The sequence below is a fragment of the Panthera pardus genome, unplaced genomic scaffold, assembly GCF_024362965.1.
Source record: "Panthera pardus isolate Hobbes unplaced genomic scaffold, ASM2436296v1 HiC_scaffold_15, whole genome shotgun sequence".
Lineage (NCBI taxonomy): Eukaryota > Metazoa > Chordata > Mammalia > Carnivora > Felidae > Panthera > Panthera pardus.
Window position 1 is genome coordinate 50,696,949 of NW_026526710.1, and position 19,147 is coordinate 50,716,095.

The 19,147-nt window shown below is 40.9% G+C and overlaps 1 protein-coding gene across 30 annotated transcripts in view; it reads left to right on the top strand.

Annotated features, from left to right (window-relative positions):
• Positions 1-19,147, top strand: part of DTNA (dystrobrevin alpha) — a 355,255-nt gene that overhangs the window by 276,561 nt on the left and 59,547 nt on the right. For 18 of the 30 annotated variants that reach the window (XM_053902550.1, XM_053902552.1, XM_053902551.1 and 15 more), the window contains 6 exons: positions 971-1,125; positions 6,656-6,761; positions 8,011-8,177; positions 10,568-10,692; positions 15,231-15,314; positions 17,041-17,130. In XM_053902550.1, the coding sequence (XP_053758525.1) occupies positions 971-1,125; positions 6,656-6,761; positions 8,011-8,177; positions 10,568-10,692; positions 15,231-15,314; positions 17,041-17,130 (727 nt within the window). Of the gene's footprint in view, positions 1-970; positions 1,126-6,655; positions 6,762-8,010; positions 8,178-10,567; positions 10,693-15,230; positions 15,315-16,678; positions 16,966-17,040; positions 17,131-17,346; positions 17,878-19,147 lie in introns of those variants that run through there. The other 12 variants (XM_053902557.1, XM_053902565.1, XM_019465436.2 and 9 more) reach the window with 3 other exon arrangements.

Genomic DNA, 19,147 nt, shown 5'->3' on the forward strand with positions numbered 1-19,147 from the left:
TAAAGCCTGTAATGTGCTTCACATCTGACTGCAGTGTAAAAACCATGTCCCCACACTGCATTTTGACCTTGAGACACTAAGCCCAAACTGAACAGAGGCAGCATCTTGAATTTACAACAGTTTGTCCCAACAGCTGTACCCTCCTAGTCACAGTCTCGCACAGTGACAAACTACGATAGCAGACGCTTTCATGACCATAGTGACTTCCACAGAGGAATTATAAAGTACCTTGAGAAATTATGCCATTAATATCACTAAGTGCCCGTAGTGGCAGAAGCGGAAGAACAGAGGTTCAATGAAGACACGGGCTCTGTCTGGGACTCTGACTTTACCTCATTGATCTTCCCCAAGGCCAGGCTTCCCCTCCACTGCGTGAGTCAAAAGACCCTTCCCTGTAAATCAAGTACGTACCTTCCACCTAGCACACTGTGATTTATAGAAAGTTTTCTGCTTCTGTGGGAAGTTAATCAAGTGTTTTCATTATGTTCTTATCCCCATTGCATCTTTCATTTTTCAGTACCCTAAACCAAAACTCAAAGGTTTTTGTGATAATATAGATGGGCAAATAGCTAGCTAGATACATACATACATACCCCATTGTTGTAGAAAATGTTCATTGTGTGTTTCAATGAGGTCAGCAGATTCCTCACATATACAAAAATTCCTTCCATTGAGTGATGTATGAGTTGATAATTGACCTTAAAATAAAAATGGGATATTCTCTGTCTTATCAAAATATGCTAATTTTATCCAACACAATGCTGTGTTCCAGAATCAGCTACCTAAAAGACACCAAAGGAAACACAATGCCAGGAATACTTCAGCATAACAATTAACCTTTATGTTACTCTTTCATAAAAAAATTACTTATTCTGCTACATTTTCGGTTATTTGCAGCAGATATGGTGCACTGAAACAGCGGGGAATATTTAAGTGATGAATAAATATCTTTCCTTTTCCCTGCCGTCAGATATTTTCTCAATGATTTCTGACTCCAGTGGGGTGATGGTTTATGGACGATATGATCAGTTCCTGCGGGAAGTTCTCAAACTACCCACGGCGGTTTTTGAAGGTCCTTCATTTGGTTACACAGAACAGTCAGCTAGATCCTGTTTCTCTCAACAGGTAGGTGGGGGGTGGGGGGGAGGGGTCAGGGGGAAGGACATGTTAAAGGAAATATCTCTCAAACAGTAGTTTTTCTTCTGTATGTTCCTCCAAGTCACTACTTAGACAAATTCTTCATGATAAACTGTAGTGCATCTTCCAGTCTCTGACAACTGACCTCTGAACCAGGAACTGAACTCAGCATACCTGGAAAATAATAATTGGTGGCTCCTGACCGTGAGCCAGGCACCATGCTAAGTTCTTTACTCGAATTGTCCAATGCAATCCTTACGACAACCCTATACCCTCGGCGTCATGCCTGCGATTATCACTGTAGGATCAAAAGGGCCGAATTGTCACTCAGCCTCGTATGAAACGTAAGTCTGGGCCAGCGCCAAGCTTCTCCAATGTCTAGCAGAGGAAACAAGAAAGGAATCACATACCACGTGTAACACACCACCAGGGAGGCCCAAAATATGACAGACACGGATGCCTGCATCCCCCACAACGTGATGCATTAGGGGTTCAGAGTTACATGTTTTAACTGAGGGTGGTACAAATTAGCCCAGAGAAGCTATTTAGTGCTTGAGGGTTTCTGTGTTTATACCTGTCCAGTCACATAGAAAGTCTTCATGTCTGGCACCATTCTCTGGAGTGATGCAATGGTAGTTTACAAATCCATAAACTGAAGGTTTGTTTAAAATTTTTAAAAAATCCAAACTAACCAAGAATGTCCTCTAAAAGGATCCCTTAAATAAGAAATCGGTGCAGAGCAGCTAGTGAGAAGCTGCATTTAACTGCCTGGCTAGTAAACTTCGTGCATCTGTTTACTTGTGACCTAGGAGGTCGAAAGTGCCTCAGATCCCTGCAGGTCATGGATTTATGTAGAATCACAACTGTACACAACAACCAATGAGAGATGGGATGGTTTGATACACTAAGTGCTAACTCTGCTCCCGTGTTGAGTCATCCAGACAGCCTTTCTGACCTCTCCCACTCCCCCACCCCCAGGCCAGCTTAGGTCCCTCATCTCTGCCTCCAGATGAAGCATGCTCCCCTTTAGATCTCCCTTTGAGTTGGTAACATCAGAACGGTTCCATCGCCTAAGCCTCCTTCTACACCACTTCCTCACCCAGCAGCTCTCATCAGTCCACAAGTCCCGCTCATTTCACCTTCTAAACGTGTCTCCAGTCACTTTCCTCATCAGCACCTGTTGCCTGCCCTATTGTATTATTCTCCACCCTGGCCCCCGGCCCCTGGATTTGTTTATTTGGTGCACGCCCCATTGCATTCCAAACTATTTCCGAATGCCATTCTCAAGAGGCATCTTCAGAGGTTCTCAAAATGCATACAGTAGTACAACAGGGTAAAACTGCACAGAGAGAACATGAAGGAGGCTTCGTTTCTTCTCATCTATCCCTCACAACACCCCATCTAACCATGCCACTCACCTGCTGAGCAGCCTAATCGCCTGCAGGATGAATCTCCCTTTCTTCCAGACTCTGAGAGCCCTTCCATCCTTCTCCAGCTCACCCCTCTGCCTCCAGATGCAGCCTTCTATCTCTGTTCCTGCTCCAACCACTCCGTTTTCTGAATCTGTGCTTCTCTGTCTCCAATGTCCTCCCATTTCTTGCCTCCAACTCCTTTTTCTTGCCCAAACATTGCTTTCCCCAAGAAGCCTTTCACAAAAGACATAAAGCCTCCTACCTTAACCATCTTCATATCTTAAACAGGTTGTTTCCCTATCTCATAAAAGGCACATGACAAATGCTTACCATACTGAATTTTACTGATTTAAGAGTTAGTGAGTCTTGGGGCACGTGGGTGGTTCAGTCAGTTAAGTGACTACCTCTTGATTTCTGCTCAGGTCATGATCTCACAGTTTGTGAGATCGAGCCCCACATCGAGCCCCATGTCGGGCTCTGTGCTTACAGCAAGGAGCCTTCTTGGGATTCTCTCTCGCTGTCTCTCTGATGGGCCCTCTCTTGCTCATACTTGCTCTCTCTCACTCTCTCTCTCTCAAAATAAATAAATTTAAAAAAAGTGAGTCTTCCCTTTTAACTGAAATTAACTGTTAAAATACTGTGAATTAATTCAAAACACAAGTTTATTAGCCTATTTTTTTCAGCTTCTTTACCCATTCCTCTATGGATGGACCCTTGGACTGCTTCCATATCTTGGCTATTGTAAATAATGCTGCAGTAAACACAATGGTGCATATATCTTTTTGAATTCGTATTGTCATTTTCTTTGGGTGAATCCCACTAGTGGGATTACTGAGTCATATGGTAGTTCTATTTTTAATAGAACTTTTAATCCATACTGTTTTTCACAGTGGCTGCACCAACTTAATTCCCATCAACAGTGCCTGAGGTTCCATTTTCTCCACATCCTCGCCAACATTTGTTATTTCTTGTCTTTTTGATTCTAACCATTTTGATAGGTGTGGGGTGAAATTTCACTGTGGTTTTGATTCGCATTTCTCTCATGATTAGGATGTTGAGCATCTTTTCATGTGTCTCTTGGCCATATGTATATCTTCTTTGGAAAAAATATCTATTCAGGTCCTCTGCCCATTTTTAATTGGATTATTTGGTTTTTTGGTGTTGAGTTGTGTAATTGTCTATATATTCTGGGTGTTAACGCCTTATCAGATGTATTATTTGCAAATATCTTCACCCATTCTGTAGGTTGTCTATTTGTTTTGTTGATGGTTTCCTTTGCTCTGCAGAAGTTTTTTTATTTTGGTGTAGTTCCAATAGTTCATTTTGTTTCTTGTTTCTCTAGATGACTTTTTTTAAGTTTATCTATTTTGTGAGAGAGAGAGAGAGAAAGAAAACTTAAGCATGCACATGTGGGGGAGGAGTAGAACGAGAGGGAGAAGGGGGGGCGGGGAGGGAGAGAGAGATAATCCCAAGCAGGTTCCACACTGTCAGTGCAGAGCCCTATGTGAGGCTCAAACTCACCAACCATTGATATTGACCTGAGCCAAAATCAAGAGTTGGATGTTCAACTGACTAAGCCACCCAGGCACCCCTTGATGACTGTCTTTTATTTTAATACAACCTACCTGTTCAATAAGATTTATATATGATGTTACCACAGCACAAAGTTCCTTTTGAAATATCTTATAGACTGTCTTATTCCATAATTTTCTTATATATCCTCAATGATGAAAAATTTATATGTGTTGAAATCATAATAGCATTTTTGGAGACTTCCAGGAGTGATTTTCAGCCAGTCTCATGATCAAAATGGATAAGATTTTTTTAAGTATAAGAAGAGGCAACACAAATATAAATAAATAATAAGACCAGTTTATATTTGTGCTTCATAAACTGGCTATAACAGCAGTTTGAATGATGAAATTCTAAAATTGTTTGCATTGCTTCATTGGAGAAAGTACAAGCCATTCCAAGTAATTATTTTGAAAGACAGGATTATTTCAGATACTACAAATTGTGGTAACTTCTTAAAAAATGTTGTCTCATTACTTATACTTTACATAAATAGCTTTTTTTAATGTTTATTCATTTTTTTTTAATTTTTTTTTTTAACGTTTATTCATTTTTGAGACAGAGAGAGACAGAGCATGAACAGGGGAGGGTCAGAGAGAGGGAGACACAGAATCTGAAACAGGCTCCAGGCTCTGAGCTGTCAGCACAGAGCCCGACACGGGGCTCGAACTCACGGACCTCGAGATCATGACCTGAGCTGAAGTTGGCCGCTTAACCGACTGAGTCACCCAGGCGCCCCAATGTTTATTCATTTTTGAGAGGGGGAGGAGGGGCAGAGAGAGAGGGAGACACAGAATCCAAAGCAGTTCCAGGCTCCAAGCTGTCAGCACAGAGCCCAATGAGGGGCTCAGACTCACAGACCATGAGATCATGACCTGAGCCAAAGTCGGACACAACCTACTGAGCCACCCAGGCGCCCCTACATAAATATCTTTTAATAATAATGTTACCACCCTATAATACTTAAGCTATCTAGTATTTTGAGGGAAAGCTACCATTGTAACTATCTGCTGATAAAAAAGATTAATTAAAGAGTACCAAAATATTTTGTGTGTGAAACTACAAGGACTAGTATCAGATAGGTGCCTTGAAAAGGTATGATAGTTCTTCACAACCGATTTCTTATCTAAAGATATAAATCTATCCCTGGGCTGTCTGTTCTGTTCCATTGATCTAAGTATCTATTTTTGTGCCAGCAATACTGTTTTGATTACTATGGCTTTGTAGTATATCTTGAAATCTAGAATTGTGACACCTCCAGCTTTGTTTTTCTTTTTCAAGATTTTTCAAGATTGCTTTCTTTTTTGGGGGGGTCTTTTGTAGAGAACAGATGGTGACCAGAGGGGAGGTGGGTGGGGGGATGAGTGAAATAGGTGATGGGGATTAAGAGTACCATCATGTTGTTTTTTAATGTTTATTTATTATTGAGAGAAAGAGAGACACAGAGCGTGAGCAGGGGAGGGGTAGAGAGAGGGGGAGACCCAGAATCTGAAGTAGGCTCCAGGCTGTGAGCTATCAGCACAGAGCCTGACGCGGGGCTCGAACTCACAAACTGTGAGATCATGACCTTCGCCCAACCAACTGAGCTACCCAGGAGCCCCAAGAGTACCATTCATCTTGATGAGCACTGAGTAACATATAGAATTGTTGAATCACTATATTGTACACCTGCAACTAATGTAACACTGTGTGTTAACTATACTGGAATTAAAATAAAATTAAAAAAAAACACAAGCAAGCAAACCAAAAACTACCCCATCCATCTGATACTACAATTCAAAATTTCAAATAAAATAGTGATTTTTGCATATAAACCTGTTATTTTTTTGTTATTCATCCTGCTATAATATCATGTATTCATATAACTTCTTATTTTTGTCATTTTGAAGGAAATTTAAAATCCATTCCTTTTCCATATCAGAAAGGACCAGGATAATGCAGACAGATGCAAACTGAGTTAAGAGGAAAGATATATCAAGAAGGGAAAAAGAATTTTTGAAACTGTAGACTGTTCTAACAGTGAAGGGTCACTCCCTCCTCACAGGATTTCCTCCTAATCTTGTATGGCAAGAACCATTCACATTAACCATGAAGTATTTAGTACTTACAGAAGTGGAGAAAGTTTAGAAGGGAAGTTGTCCTACAAATGTAGAAGACCGAGCGACTGCTATGGGAATTGTGGCTTTACCACGACTGGGTAAAGTTGTAGAGAGCAAGTCTACTCTTTGTCTTTCCTTACCGTTTTCATACTGCCCCTCATACACAAAAGCGACCCTCTCAGAATTGTCGCTCTCCCTATGACAATATTGACTCAGCCTCAATGGAGATAATCCAGTCCTATGTGTGTTTAAGTGTTAAAGCAACCAATGGTTTAAATTCAGAACTAGCTCTTTAGGTATTAGACTATATTCTCGTTCTTCATGTATTAGAGGTTAATGGAATGTCCTCTTTCTTTAGTCGCAAAGGGCATGTACACAGCAGGTAAATTCACATTATTCTCTGTTCTAAATTTTTGTGGGGTTTTTTTGATGCAGAAAAAGGTCACCTTAAACGGTTTCTTGGACACACTCATGTCCGACCCTCCCCCGCAGTGTCTGGTCTGGCTGCCCCTTCTGCATCGGCTGGCAAATGTAGAAAATGGTGAGTAGTTACTACTGAGCTACGGCAGTTTTTAAAATTATTGAAATTGTTCTCTCAAGTCTACAGTTATTAAGCCAAGGTCGCTTAGTCGTTTTGAGTTTCGAAAGACCCTTTCTCCCTGATCCGTAAGGCATTAGAGGCTCACTGCAAAATTAGGAGAGTCAATTCCATAAACTCATTAAATCTCGCTGTGTGCCTCTCACTTACAAGTGGAGTGTGGCTGCAGACTGGCTCTAGCCGCAGAAGAATTTCAATAATGAATAGAACATTTTTTAGTATGATAGCGTTATGTTTAGGCATGAACTTCCAATACTGGTATTCATGGCATTGACTGTTCCTGGGCACTTGGCCAAGAATAGGTGGAGGAGATGGAAAGAAATTAGGTTATGGTACCTTGCTCCTCTGTAGTTATACGCTTCAAATGGAAGCTTTCGGTGATTGTGGTTACATAAATAACTTGACCAAAGGCCATTGCTTGGTAGCATGTAGACAGTTACTTGGACCTGATTATTTGTTAGCTTCAAGTCTCAAGTATTTTACCTCACCTGCTTTATAATTCAAATTGTCTGCCAATGAGAGTGAAGCGTCTCTCGAACTACCTGAATTAGAACTGTATTCAGATAATTTACACATCTCTTTGGGCATCTGCCTGTCCATCTGCCTCTCAGGAAAGAAAAAAAAATGTTAAATGGAGGCAACGTCATTCATGAAATAAGCCCATTAGCCACTCCATTATTAAAAAAAAAAAATTCCATTCTTATCCAGTGTTTCTACTCTCCCTCATATCCCTTTCTTTTTTCTCCCTCTCATTTTCCATTTCTCTAACATTTGCTCTCTACCCATGCGACAGTCCGTTGTGTTCGTCATTGTACTTCTGAGTCTTCCAGCGAGCTGTGCTAGTCTCCTAGAGACAGAGAGCAGTTTGGGGGAAAGACGGGTCAGTTTGGGGAATTTATATTCTTGTAGTGTAAGAGATGGGAGTAAAAGAGCAAATGGCATTGCATAAATCTGGTATTAAAAGAAGACCTATCCTCTATCCCATTTCATTTCCTCCACCTTCCACACACATGCTTGAAAAGGACAGCGAGAGTCCAGGGATAAACATGATGCTTCTCTCAGGCAAAATTGACTATCATCTGAAATCATGGCACACAGCAAAACAATGCAATTCCCATTCGGCTGTACTTTTCCTTATTCTGGCTCATACTCTGATTTGCTCATTTTTTTCTCCATTTACTACCCCCCTTAGTCTTCCATCCGGTGGAATGTTCTTACTGCCACAGCGAGAGTATGATGGGATTCCGCTACCGATGCCAACAGTGTCACAATTACCAGCTCTGTCAGGACTGCTTCTGGAGGGGACATGCCGGTGGTTCCCATAGCAACCAACACCAAATGAAAGAGTACACATCATGGGTAAGGCCAGGTCCAGTCAACACACACTTGGCTGCATGAGTGTCGCTTAGAATGCAAGGGAACATCAAGGACGGGGAGAGAATTAAAGAGCAAACCTACCTTCTCTAACAGTCCTTCCTTTCCTTTCCGTCCCACCCCCCACCTCACTGGGATGTCTTAATTGTTGTATCTGAATCCAGGGTCGCTTCATAAGACTTAAACTATAGGAAGACTCAAACTATGTTACTTCTTGGAATACAGACAACTCAGTACTGGGTTAGATAACAACTGACCAAGCACCTTCTGGAACATAATTTCTTTTTCACAGTAGGTTAAGGCTCTTTCCAAGTTTTGTTTTATTTTGTTTGTGGGAATCGCTTAAAAATTATTGTTTGTTTCTTTTTTTCTTGGTTTCCGAAGTTCTGTTAAGTGAGCGACTAGAGCATAAAGGAAAGACTTGTGAGCCACGCGTCTTTTTTTTTTTTTTTTTTTACTTTTTTGGAGGAGGGGAGATTGTGTCTATATGAGCAAATCATCTTTTTGTAAATAGTGTGAGTGACCAACTTTCCAAAAATGACTTGTCAGTGTCTGTCCATGTGATGGATGTGTGGGAGGAATTTGACCCATGAGCTTGCTGTTCACGCAGTTTAGTTGGCTGACCTGTGTCTCAGTTACACTCCAAGATCAGTTCCCCGATGTTGTTCTTTGTACTTCTGTGAAAGTATTGCTCTATATATGGGTTGGTTTTTGTTGCATGAACCATCAGACCTGTCAACCCCTCTTGGAACACTTCTGCGTTAAAAGAAAATGCAAACTTCTTTTGAGTTTTTTTCTGTATTTTCTGTATTTCAATTAACCTATAGTCTTTATTAAAGAGGAACTTACTATTCTTTTTTTATAAAGGAGGTCTTCAGAAAATGCATTTTAAATCGGAATGTTCTCTCTAGGAATTATTATTGGGAACCAAGATTCAGTGTAAATATATTACTTTTTTTCTAGCATCTGTCAGGTTGTGAATTCAAGGCATCACAGTGATTCACTAAGGCATCGTCTACTGAGGGCTTTATGCCAGTTCAGATGCCACCTCCCACCGTTGGTTATGTCACATGCTGAGGATGGATATACTAACACAGATCATGAAATACAATTTAGTGCAGAAGATAGGAAAAAACACTTTCTATTTTCTTATGGTCAGCAGCCTACCAATTTTCAAACTTGCTCTATCTCAGATCCTGGAGGGCTAGTGTTCAAAGACTAAGCATTTTTTCATTGTTGTTTTATATAAATACTAAAGTCAGTTTGGGAGTCTCTTTCTTAGGGATCGTGGGCTCTTAAAATTATATGGCAGGGCAATGTCTTTCCAAAGTAGAATCAGTCTCCTCAAGAGGATAAAGAGGCTCCAGTGTTTATGGGGGTGAAGGGCTGTTGCTGTGGCTGCGTTTTAAATGTTCTAAGAATTATATCTCCTAGCAGAAGAAGAGGGACTTCTTAAATGCCCCCTATCACTTAGCTTTTAAATAATGAAGACAAAAGTCACTTCATTGTATTGCCACTTCTGGGCTCTGTGTGTAAAAGAAAGCGACAAAGTTGTAAGTGGCTTCTCATGGAAAAGTTGGCATAAAGATTTATTAAGTGTGATAGATTCTTTTTGATAGATTTGGCTGGAAGATTTTAAGATAAACATCCCACTGGTCTAAATGAAAAAGAGCGATCATGATGCTCTGGGAAGAACATGAATTTTAAACCCTAAAGCCTCAAATTGAAGCTCCACTTTTCCTTTTTACTGGATGTATCCAGCCACACCTGAGACATTTTGCACCTGGATGCCTGTGAAAGCTTCTGCTCATCTTCTTACGTCCACTCCTATCTCCTCCCAAATCATTTTCTGTTCTTAAGCAGGAGCAATCCTTCTAGAATCACCTCTGACCCTGTCACCTCTATGATTTAAGTTCTTTCATTGTCTCCCTCTGCATCTGAGATAAAGACCACAGTCCTTGATGTGGCATAGAAGGACTTCAATGATCTGCCTTCTGCTTTCGTCTCCAGAGTGGGGTCTCTTCTTCCTCCATCTGGAATTACCTTCTCAATCCCTTGAGTTTTGATCAGAAGGACTCCTGCTGGTCCCTTGAGTCCCAGCTCAGATGTCCTATGCACAATGACTGCTTCCATTTATCACAGCATTTGCTAACACTAAGCAGCAGGAAGCAGGTACTCTGGTGGCTTGTCCCGGCACTTTAGTCCCAGCACTGAGCCAACTCTCTGACTTAGAGTAGACACGCACAGAAGACTTCATGCATAAACCAGTGAATGAATGAGTGAGTGAACGAGTATCTATTGTGAGAGCAAATCATCTCATAAAATACTACGTAAATATTAGTTATTGTCACTTCTACCTTTCTTCTCCTTTCCAGAAATCACCTGCTAAGAAGCTAACTAATGCATTAAGCAAGTCTCTGAGCTGTGCTTCCAGCCGTGAACCCTTGCACCCCATGTTCCCTGACCAGCCTGAGAAGCCACTCAACTTGGCGCACATCGTGTGAGTATCTCTGCCCTCCAGATGAAAAGATGTCTTTCGTCATTGACACACGTCCACATACATACAAGGCAAATTCATGTTTGTTGTCAGGGACCACATTTTACATTTTAATTTTTAAAAAAAGAAAGTGAAAATAACATGATTATAATTTTTACTCTAGGGGTATACAGTACTTCTGTCTTGATGTGCAAGTAAAGTATGCAACACTAATGTAAATCACCTGTAGGTGGAAAATATTCAGAAAGCATCATTATAAAATATAGATGTGAGAGAGTTTTTATAATTGAACATTAACAATCAATGGAATTAATTTTAAGAAAATTTTAAGGCGCACTAAGCCTTAATATCATGTGTGCTTTGGGTCCCCAAAATAAAAACTCTTTGCTGCATTTATCTGCAGAGCCAGTCATCTTAAAGATGTCAACAAATCTAGAAATTGTCATTGTCTTATCCTAAACTACACAACTTTAGAAGAATCATGACCTGTGCGTGGGAAGGTTGAAGAGGGAGAGTTGGGTGGTAAAATTCATCAGAACATCCAAAAATAGACTAAAAAATTCTTTCTCCAAAGTATTTGTGAGTTTGGTGGGTAGAGAGTGGGCTAGGAAAGAGTGCTACCACCCATTCTTTCCACCCCCCAGAAGCCTCATGCCTGGGAGCCTCTCTCAGGCCTGCATGGCCAGATTACAGGGGAGGCTGAAGTAGAAGAAAATATTTCTTCCTTGGTGTTATCTTGGGCTGAAAAGAAGAAACAAGCATATCGTCTGCATCTGTGCCCAGTTAGGAATTATGTAGTCAAAGGTATGTCAGAAAGGCTCTAGAAAAGGTGGTCTCCCCTCTATACAAACTCCTTTTTGTTTTGCACCATTCAGCAGGACCTCCTGCACCGCAGGGCCTATGTTTGCTTGTTGACATCCAGAGCTGAGCTGATCAGACCTATCAAGATTAGGAATCCACCAGGGCAATGTCCATGCTTCAGGCAGTTCAGAATATGACCCATTAAAGATGCCGTGATGGATGCGACCTTTATGAAAGTAGTAACTCTTTCCTCTGATGGACCTAAGCAAATACCATCAAATGATTTGTGCTGTGACATGTCTATGGCTTTATGTAAATACTACAAGGCTCTGTCTGGTTTGCTCCCACGTGTGTTTTTGAGGGTTCACTGCCTTCAGCAATACACACAGCCTGGAGGCTTTTGTTGCGGGCATGGGCTAAGCATCCAAAAAACTAATGTAAGCCAATTAGGTAGAATGTGGTTAACTTATTTTTGGAAATTTTTATCCTGAAAATAAGCCAGGGGTAAATAAATCTGGGGAGTATCCCAAAGGGCCAGTCACTTGCAGAAAACGACCTCATACGAGCTGTTCTTATTAAGATCTCAACTGTTCTTCCCATAGCCAGAGACAATCACTAAGTTTTTAATAAAAGAATAAAACTAAGTGAGAGCAAGTCTATGCTGTCTGACCTCTGCCATGGAGTCATTTCCTACCAGCCTGGCTAAGAGTTTCACCCCAGAGAACAACGTTCAATCAGAGCTGATGGGTGTAAGGAAAATAGAGAGTGGATGTGAACAGCCTGACTCTAAGAGCTTTGAAGTGGAACAGAATTAGGAATGCTTCCTCCCACTTGGAGACAAAATTAGGAAGTGAGGCAGAGTGAAATAAATTTCATGGTCAGTCACACTGCAGTATTACCTAGCACAAAGCCTGTACCCCGTCATGCTCCGGCCTGGTGTGTGTGTGTGTGTGTGTGTGTGTGTGTGTGTGTGTGTGTTATTTAATTGGCTAATGAGTAAACAAACTTTTAACCTTAATTTCTGATGTGTTATTCAATGAACTAACTGAGGGCAATCTCTGCACAATTTGAGTTCCTTGAAGAGTTTCAGGATTCTCTTAAAATTCTCCACTAATATGCCTTTTTCTGGAAAAAGTTCCATATATTTAACCAGATTCTCCAAATAGTCCTCGAATCAAAGTAGTGATCTATACTCACTGATAATATATTTTTCCAGGGTGAATGTCTCAACTTTAAAATGCAAATTGTAGAAAATATTTCATTATTGAAATAACATACAAGAAATTCTGCACGCAGAATGCCCAATCTATATTAGACCAGAATTTCTTTTCTGTTTTTAACTTTAGACGTTTTTCTCTCATTTACTATTCAAATGTCTTTTTCCTAAATAGATACCCATGTCTTTTTCTTTTTGTTTTTTGGATAGGGGTATCTAAGACTTCTAATTTTAAAATATGCTGTTCATTTAGCTATTCCAAATTATCATAGATACATAAGGCTGCTCAAGTGGTGACATTTTGGTATTTTGGCATTTGTTCTTAGCTATTGTATTTCTTGTCAATTTTACCATGATTAACAGTCTCTATTCTATTCAATTCCTTGCTGCCAAAAGTGATACTTGGTAAGTAGTTCAATAGTCCCCTGTGTGCTTATAAAGACTTATAATCATAAGTGGTTATGAGACACAAAACAAGTGAGTAACGTGAGGCCACTTTAAAGGTAATTCTGCCTTCAGCTGAACACTTTCCATTCACAAGACAAATGCCAATTTTATAAAAACGTCCTCTGTGAAGGTCTCGTCCACAGGGAAAAGTTTGCACTAGATCCCTGTGACTTTATCTTGTGGAGCTATTTCTTGTTCATAAGAATAAATACGTTTAAAATTCCCAGCGTGACCTACTTATTAGGTAAAGTAACTTCTCATTTGATTATGGAGGAAATAGGAACCTCAGTTCCTTTGACAGCCACCATTTGGTGCCAAGGTTAGTTATAGTTGTGTCCCAAGTTCAACATTTCCATGATGAACCTGAAACATGAAGCCATTCGCTAAGAAACTGCAGTTTCAGCTTTGCGGTGGCCAGGTTCCATAGAGTAAATTTACTAGGCTCGGTAAAAAGCATTCCAACTCTACTTGTTTTCTCATTTCCTGGAGCTAGAGCACAAAGGGAAAATTAAAAAAGACAAAAGAAAACCAGAAACGTGGGTCAAGTTGATAGTTTCAAACTTCTTGCAAAGTTAACAATGCAGGTATTTCATTCTTCTTACTGTTTTAAAATCCGATTTACCTAACTTTTCAAAAATCACATAGGACATTTGCATAAAATTAACATCCTTCTTACGAGATGAAAGTGTTGTGCTCAAGGTAGAATTAGTTTTAAACTAGCCTCATGTGGGCCAAGACACATCCTAGATAAATAATGCAAAACGCTAAGATAGTCTTCAAAACTGCAGCTAATATATTTACAGTAGATAAAATAGTTAAGCGCTATTTTGACCTCATCCAACAGATAACGTCTTTAAAAATCTTAGAATACTGTTCAGCACCAAGTACCGGGAACCAAAATTTCAGTGAATTTTTGCAAATAGTGCTGTCAAAATTATAGCATCGCGTCCACTCCCATAAACGCACTGAGACAAACAAGTCTACCTTTTCCCCAGGATCTCTGCATTGTGGAATCCAACACCAGCTGGTTCCCTAAGGTAGAAACTAAACCATTGCAAATGTGTCTCTTGATCAAGCCAACACAGCTAGATTCTGTAGGCTACTGTGATTAATATCTAGTGTTCAAGAATTCTGCACCGTCAAACTCGAATATGGAACTACCCTGAGATCAAATGTCCTCTGACTCAAAATGATGCCCTGCCTCATTATCCATCTTCTGAACTCTCAATTCCATCTCATAGAGCATATTCCAGCGAACCTAACATAAGACTAAAAACCACTTGGAGATGAGATAGGCATCTCAGCTCTACCATTTTGCCTGAACCAAGACCTTAGTGATAGGGACAGAATGCCAGGCGATAATGGAAAATACCGTTGGAATGGCAGACCCCGTGTAGTCGGAGCTTGAGGCCGTGTACAATTCTGAGAAATACTGAACCCTATTTTCTTTCTCTCATCATATGAGAAGAACTGAAGTTTATGGGATGCCTTGCACTATGTGCCCTATTATACGGAACATCCAGATAATAGAAACTCACTAAACCCTGTGGTGTTTGACAGCATCTTCACATAGAACAAATAGGGCATGGTATGCTTTTGCAACTGAGTCGCTCCAGACCAGGTATATTGAGAAAGGGCCATTGTCACGCGGAGCACAGGAAAAGCTTCTGAAGCCCCAGGAATCCTCTGCTTTCCAAGAGGATGTAGATTCTGCTTATCATTAATTTTTCAGAGCTTCTCCTTTTAGAAGACAGTGGATCTGAAGCTGCCCCAGAGTCCTTGCTCCATTCAAGCATGTGACTCAGTGAAACAGCAAGACTCAAAGCTCACGGATAAATATTCCTATGGCATCCAGAGGTCTTCCTCCTAATTGTTAATGGACATTCCACGTTTTCAAGGAAATGTAACTTCCCAGAACACTTAAATAATTTCAGTGCAAAATACAAAATTTTGTGTTGATCCTGGGGATGATAGATCTCTGATCTTTGCAGCCCTTTTCCTGGAGAGATGGTGGATAGTTTTTAACTTGTGACTTTTACTTGTTTTAACTTTCCACCCACACTGTACTTCGTTTTAGGCCACCCAGACCTGTAACCAGCATGAATGACACCCTCTTCTCCCACTCTGTCCCCTCCTCAGGAAGTCCTTTCATTACCAGGAGGTAAGTTCCCATCTTATTATGAAATAAGCCCTCTCTTTGGTAATGACCCCTAATTCTGGGTTAAGAAAAATTTTCTAATGTAAGCCAAGTGTGGAAGATGACTGTTTGAAACTAGTTTGTAAATATCTGTCACAAGTTTTCACTTTCGCTCATTTGGATGCTTTCGAAGATGGCTGGGATGGCTTTTGGGATTAATGTCACTTCTGGAAACTTGCATTTACGATTCACCCACAGTAGGAATGTGGGATATGTTTAAGTTTTATGATCAACACACATGTATTCCATCTCGTTGAGAAAGTCACCTTTGTATCACTTGGAATGGCCCATTTAAGCCGGGGAGTTGGAATTTCAAGATGCAATGGGAAATTTATTACGTACGTTCTGAAACATGGTATAATCTCATCTCAAAATTTGGTGAACTCTGGAGTTCCTGGGGCTAAAAGCTGGAGATCAAACTTGGAAGTATAGTTTCCACATAAGTGATTTCAGGGATTATAACAAGAACTTTTTTAAAAGGGTCTCCTGTTTTTTATACAAAGATTCACTCCCATGTGAGCAAAGAACAGGTGAAGCAAATACTTCTCTTAGAGCTAGCTTGATAAATACGCAGGGTCAAGAGATACTCCAAATCATTTGATCAAATCTCACCAGTAAAGTACCAGGAACTTATTTTATCAATACATGGAGAAGGCTCACAGGAAAGCAGAAACAAAGGTAAGGAAAAGTGGAGTGAGTAATGAACCTAAGATTTCAAATGCCTTTCAGCAGGGAAAAAAAAAAAAAAGAAAAAAGCAACCTCATGTTTCATAAAGCGAACATAATCAGCCTTTTCCCCTGGCGAGGTTTCTGAAGTACCAGTTTCACTGTAATATCCTGGTACATTCAAGTGAGGGTTTGCAGACAATGAGACTCAGAACACTGCTGATTTTTTTCCCTGAGTTCCTGTATTTGCCCATCAGCAGGAACGGGAGATGAAGATGTTCCCCATAATTGTAATTAGAGTAATAAATAGAATGTTGTAGTTGGCGGTATTGCCCCCCCCCCGCCTAAATTAAGCAGGTCTGTAACAAGGGGAAATGAGGATGCACTTGAACTGCAGAACACCCACAGTGAAATAACATGGTTTAGGCGCTGTGTGTTCCTTTAAGCGCTCCTTTTCAAAGCCACAAGCATATTCAACCATCTTTTCCAAAACAAAATCATAAACTGTAAAATCTGTAAGAGACACGGACCTGTACATCTATCTAGGGAAGATCTGCCATGATGTTAAGAAAGATGTGCTTTTATTAGGAAACCCTGCATTCTGCAAATGTCAAGCAGAGGTAGACCCCATCCTTACTGAAGGTCGTTTTATATCATTTCAGCTCGGACGGTGCTTATGGTGGATGCGTCTAGATGGATAACATGGCTTCCTCTCCTCTAAAATATCCCTATAATATACTTTGAGCTGTTCTGGTTCCTCCAGGGTGCATGGTACCCATTAACCCAAACTATGATCATTTCCCCTTTTTCCCATTTTCAGTCCTGTTGGAATGTTCTCTGTGAACCACAGATAACGTTGTTTGAAGATTGCAGTTCTTTCTGTCACCACGGAGGTTAGCCTCTGGTTTCTGTTTTGAGGGTGCTGTTCAATAAAGCTGTGTACACTGAATGCCTTTCCTCTCTGAGTGGGCCTTGCTCTGTCCATGGAAGGTTTTAATGAGGTCTCATTGTTTGCACCCCTCAGGTCACCTGAGGGGATAAGTGCATCCAGCCCTGTGGCTGAAGAGCATTCGCTCATAAAGCTGTATGTAAATCAGCTTGACCACGGCTCACGGTCAGTATCCCAGCGCTCAATCACTAATCGTAGTTAGTAGTTCCATAGCTAGACTGTTAGTCATTCTCCTCCATCACTAAAATCCTCTTCTAGTATGTCTTAGTAGAGATATAGAAGTCTTCCGGGATTTCATGAGATTCCGTGGAGAATTTTCAACTCGAACTGGGCTTCTCAGCTCTTTCCTCTCTTTTCTGCTTATGTTAATTGATTTCACAGCCTCATACCCGTATACATGAGATGCATATATATGAAGAGTACCAAGCCGATCTTCTTCTTTGGATGAAACTCTGCTTTTGTATAGTTTGCAAGACCCCAGTTGGTGATTTCTTAGATTCTTGAATCAAAGAGCCTCTTGGAGTGATCTTGAGCACTAATGGCCTAAGACTAGGACAATGCCACATGGCTGGACCATATTGTAGTAAAAAACTTGAGAATTTGTATCCACTATCCCTACTAAGTCTGGACCACTCTTCCCCCAGGTCAGGCAGTCTGATTCCTATTTTTTATATATATATTTTTAATGTTTATTCATTTTTGAGAGAGAGAGCACAAGCAGTGGAGGGACAGCAAGAGAGGGAGGCACAGAATCTGAAGCAGGCTCCAGGTTCCGAGCTGTCAGCATAGAGCCCGAAGCAGAGCTCAAACCCGTAAACCACAGGATCATGACCTGAGCCGAAGTCAGCTGCTCAACCGACTGAGCTACCCAGGTGCCCCTGATTCCTATTAAAGTAGCAATTTAAAAACGAACTTCATGCTCTCAATGCTTAATTTCTTTTTTTTTTTAATTTTTTTTTAACGTTTATTTATTTTTGAGACAGAGAGAGACAGAGCATGAACAGGGGAGGGGCAGAGAGAGAGGGAGACACACAGAATCTGAAACAGGCTCCAGGCTCTGAACTGTCAGCACAGAGCCCGACGCGGGGCTCGAACTCACGGACCGCGAGATCATGACCTGAGCCGAAGTCGGCCGCTTAACTGACTGAGCCACCCAGGCGCCCCTCAATGCTTAATTTCTATCACTTGATAATGCTGGTTGGTGACCCACTGTTTATTTCTTAACCACGTTCATACACGAAGGTCGATGGAAACCCATCATGCCAAATGTAGGCATAAATTATAGGTCCTGTTCTTCCCACAACTGGAACTGAACCAAACAGATATGACCTAGAGCTCTGCCCTCACTCCTGCCCAAACCCAACCGCGCTTTTTAAAATCTAATAAAACCTAAAACTTAAGCAAGCAAGGATGGCACTGGTCAGTGTTAAGGCAGCATTAAGAAATTAAGGAGCTTTAGCACGCAGGTATTTTATTTAGCCTGAGCTTTTGGCCTTTCGTATTGTGACAGATTGGGGAAAGATAAAGCAGGACAAGGATGAATTGAAATCACCACTGCAGAATCCTCTCTACAAACCCCTGGCATTACTCACCTAGAGTCCTTTACAAGCATACCACTTTGATCTTCAGAAGGCAGTAGGGTATATCTTTGAAGTCTTTTGACACCCTAGCAATACATCTCACACAGATTTATGAGTGTGTATAGCTCTGGTTACCACCACCATCTGCCACAGCCCCCGGTTCTTATTTCCCTTTCTAGCTGTGCACTTGATTCACTTTTCCCTTACGTAAAAGAAAAGAGGAAATTCTCAAAGGCGCTCTCCCTTAAATGTTTGATGTCTTTGTGTGTGTGTGTGTGTGTGTGTGTGTGTGTGTGTGTGTGTGCGCGCGCGCAGTTAAGTACAATGTGGGCCAAAGGACCCAATTCATGGGCTAATTCACCTCATGCATTTTTGTGATCATAACTATATCCCTAAACCTAGATTATTTTCTCATAAATGCATCAATTTAAGGGAAAAAATGTTGAATCAGTGGAAGTCTATCATCACCACTAGGAAAAGGCTCCAGTAGCCATGTATGGTGTGGCAGCAACATTTTCTAAGCTTATGAAACATAGACTGTCATTATTGTAAGTAGTATTGCCAGGCCCAAAGGGTCCCTTCTGCCCTTCACCACCTTCAGC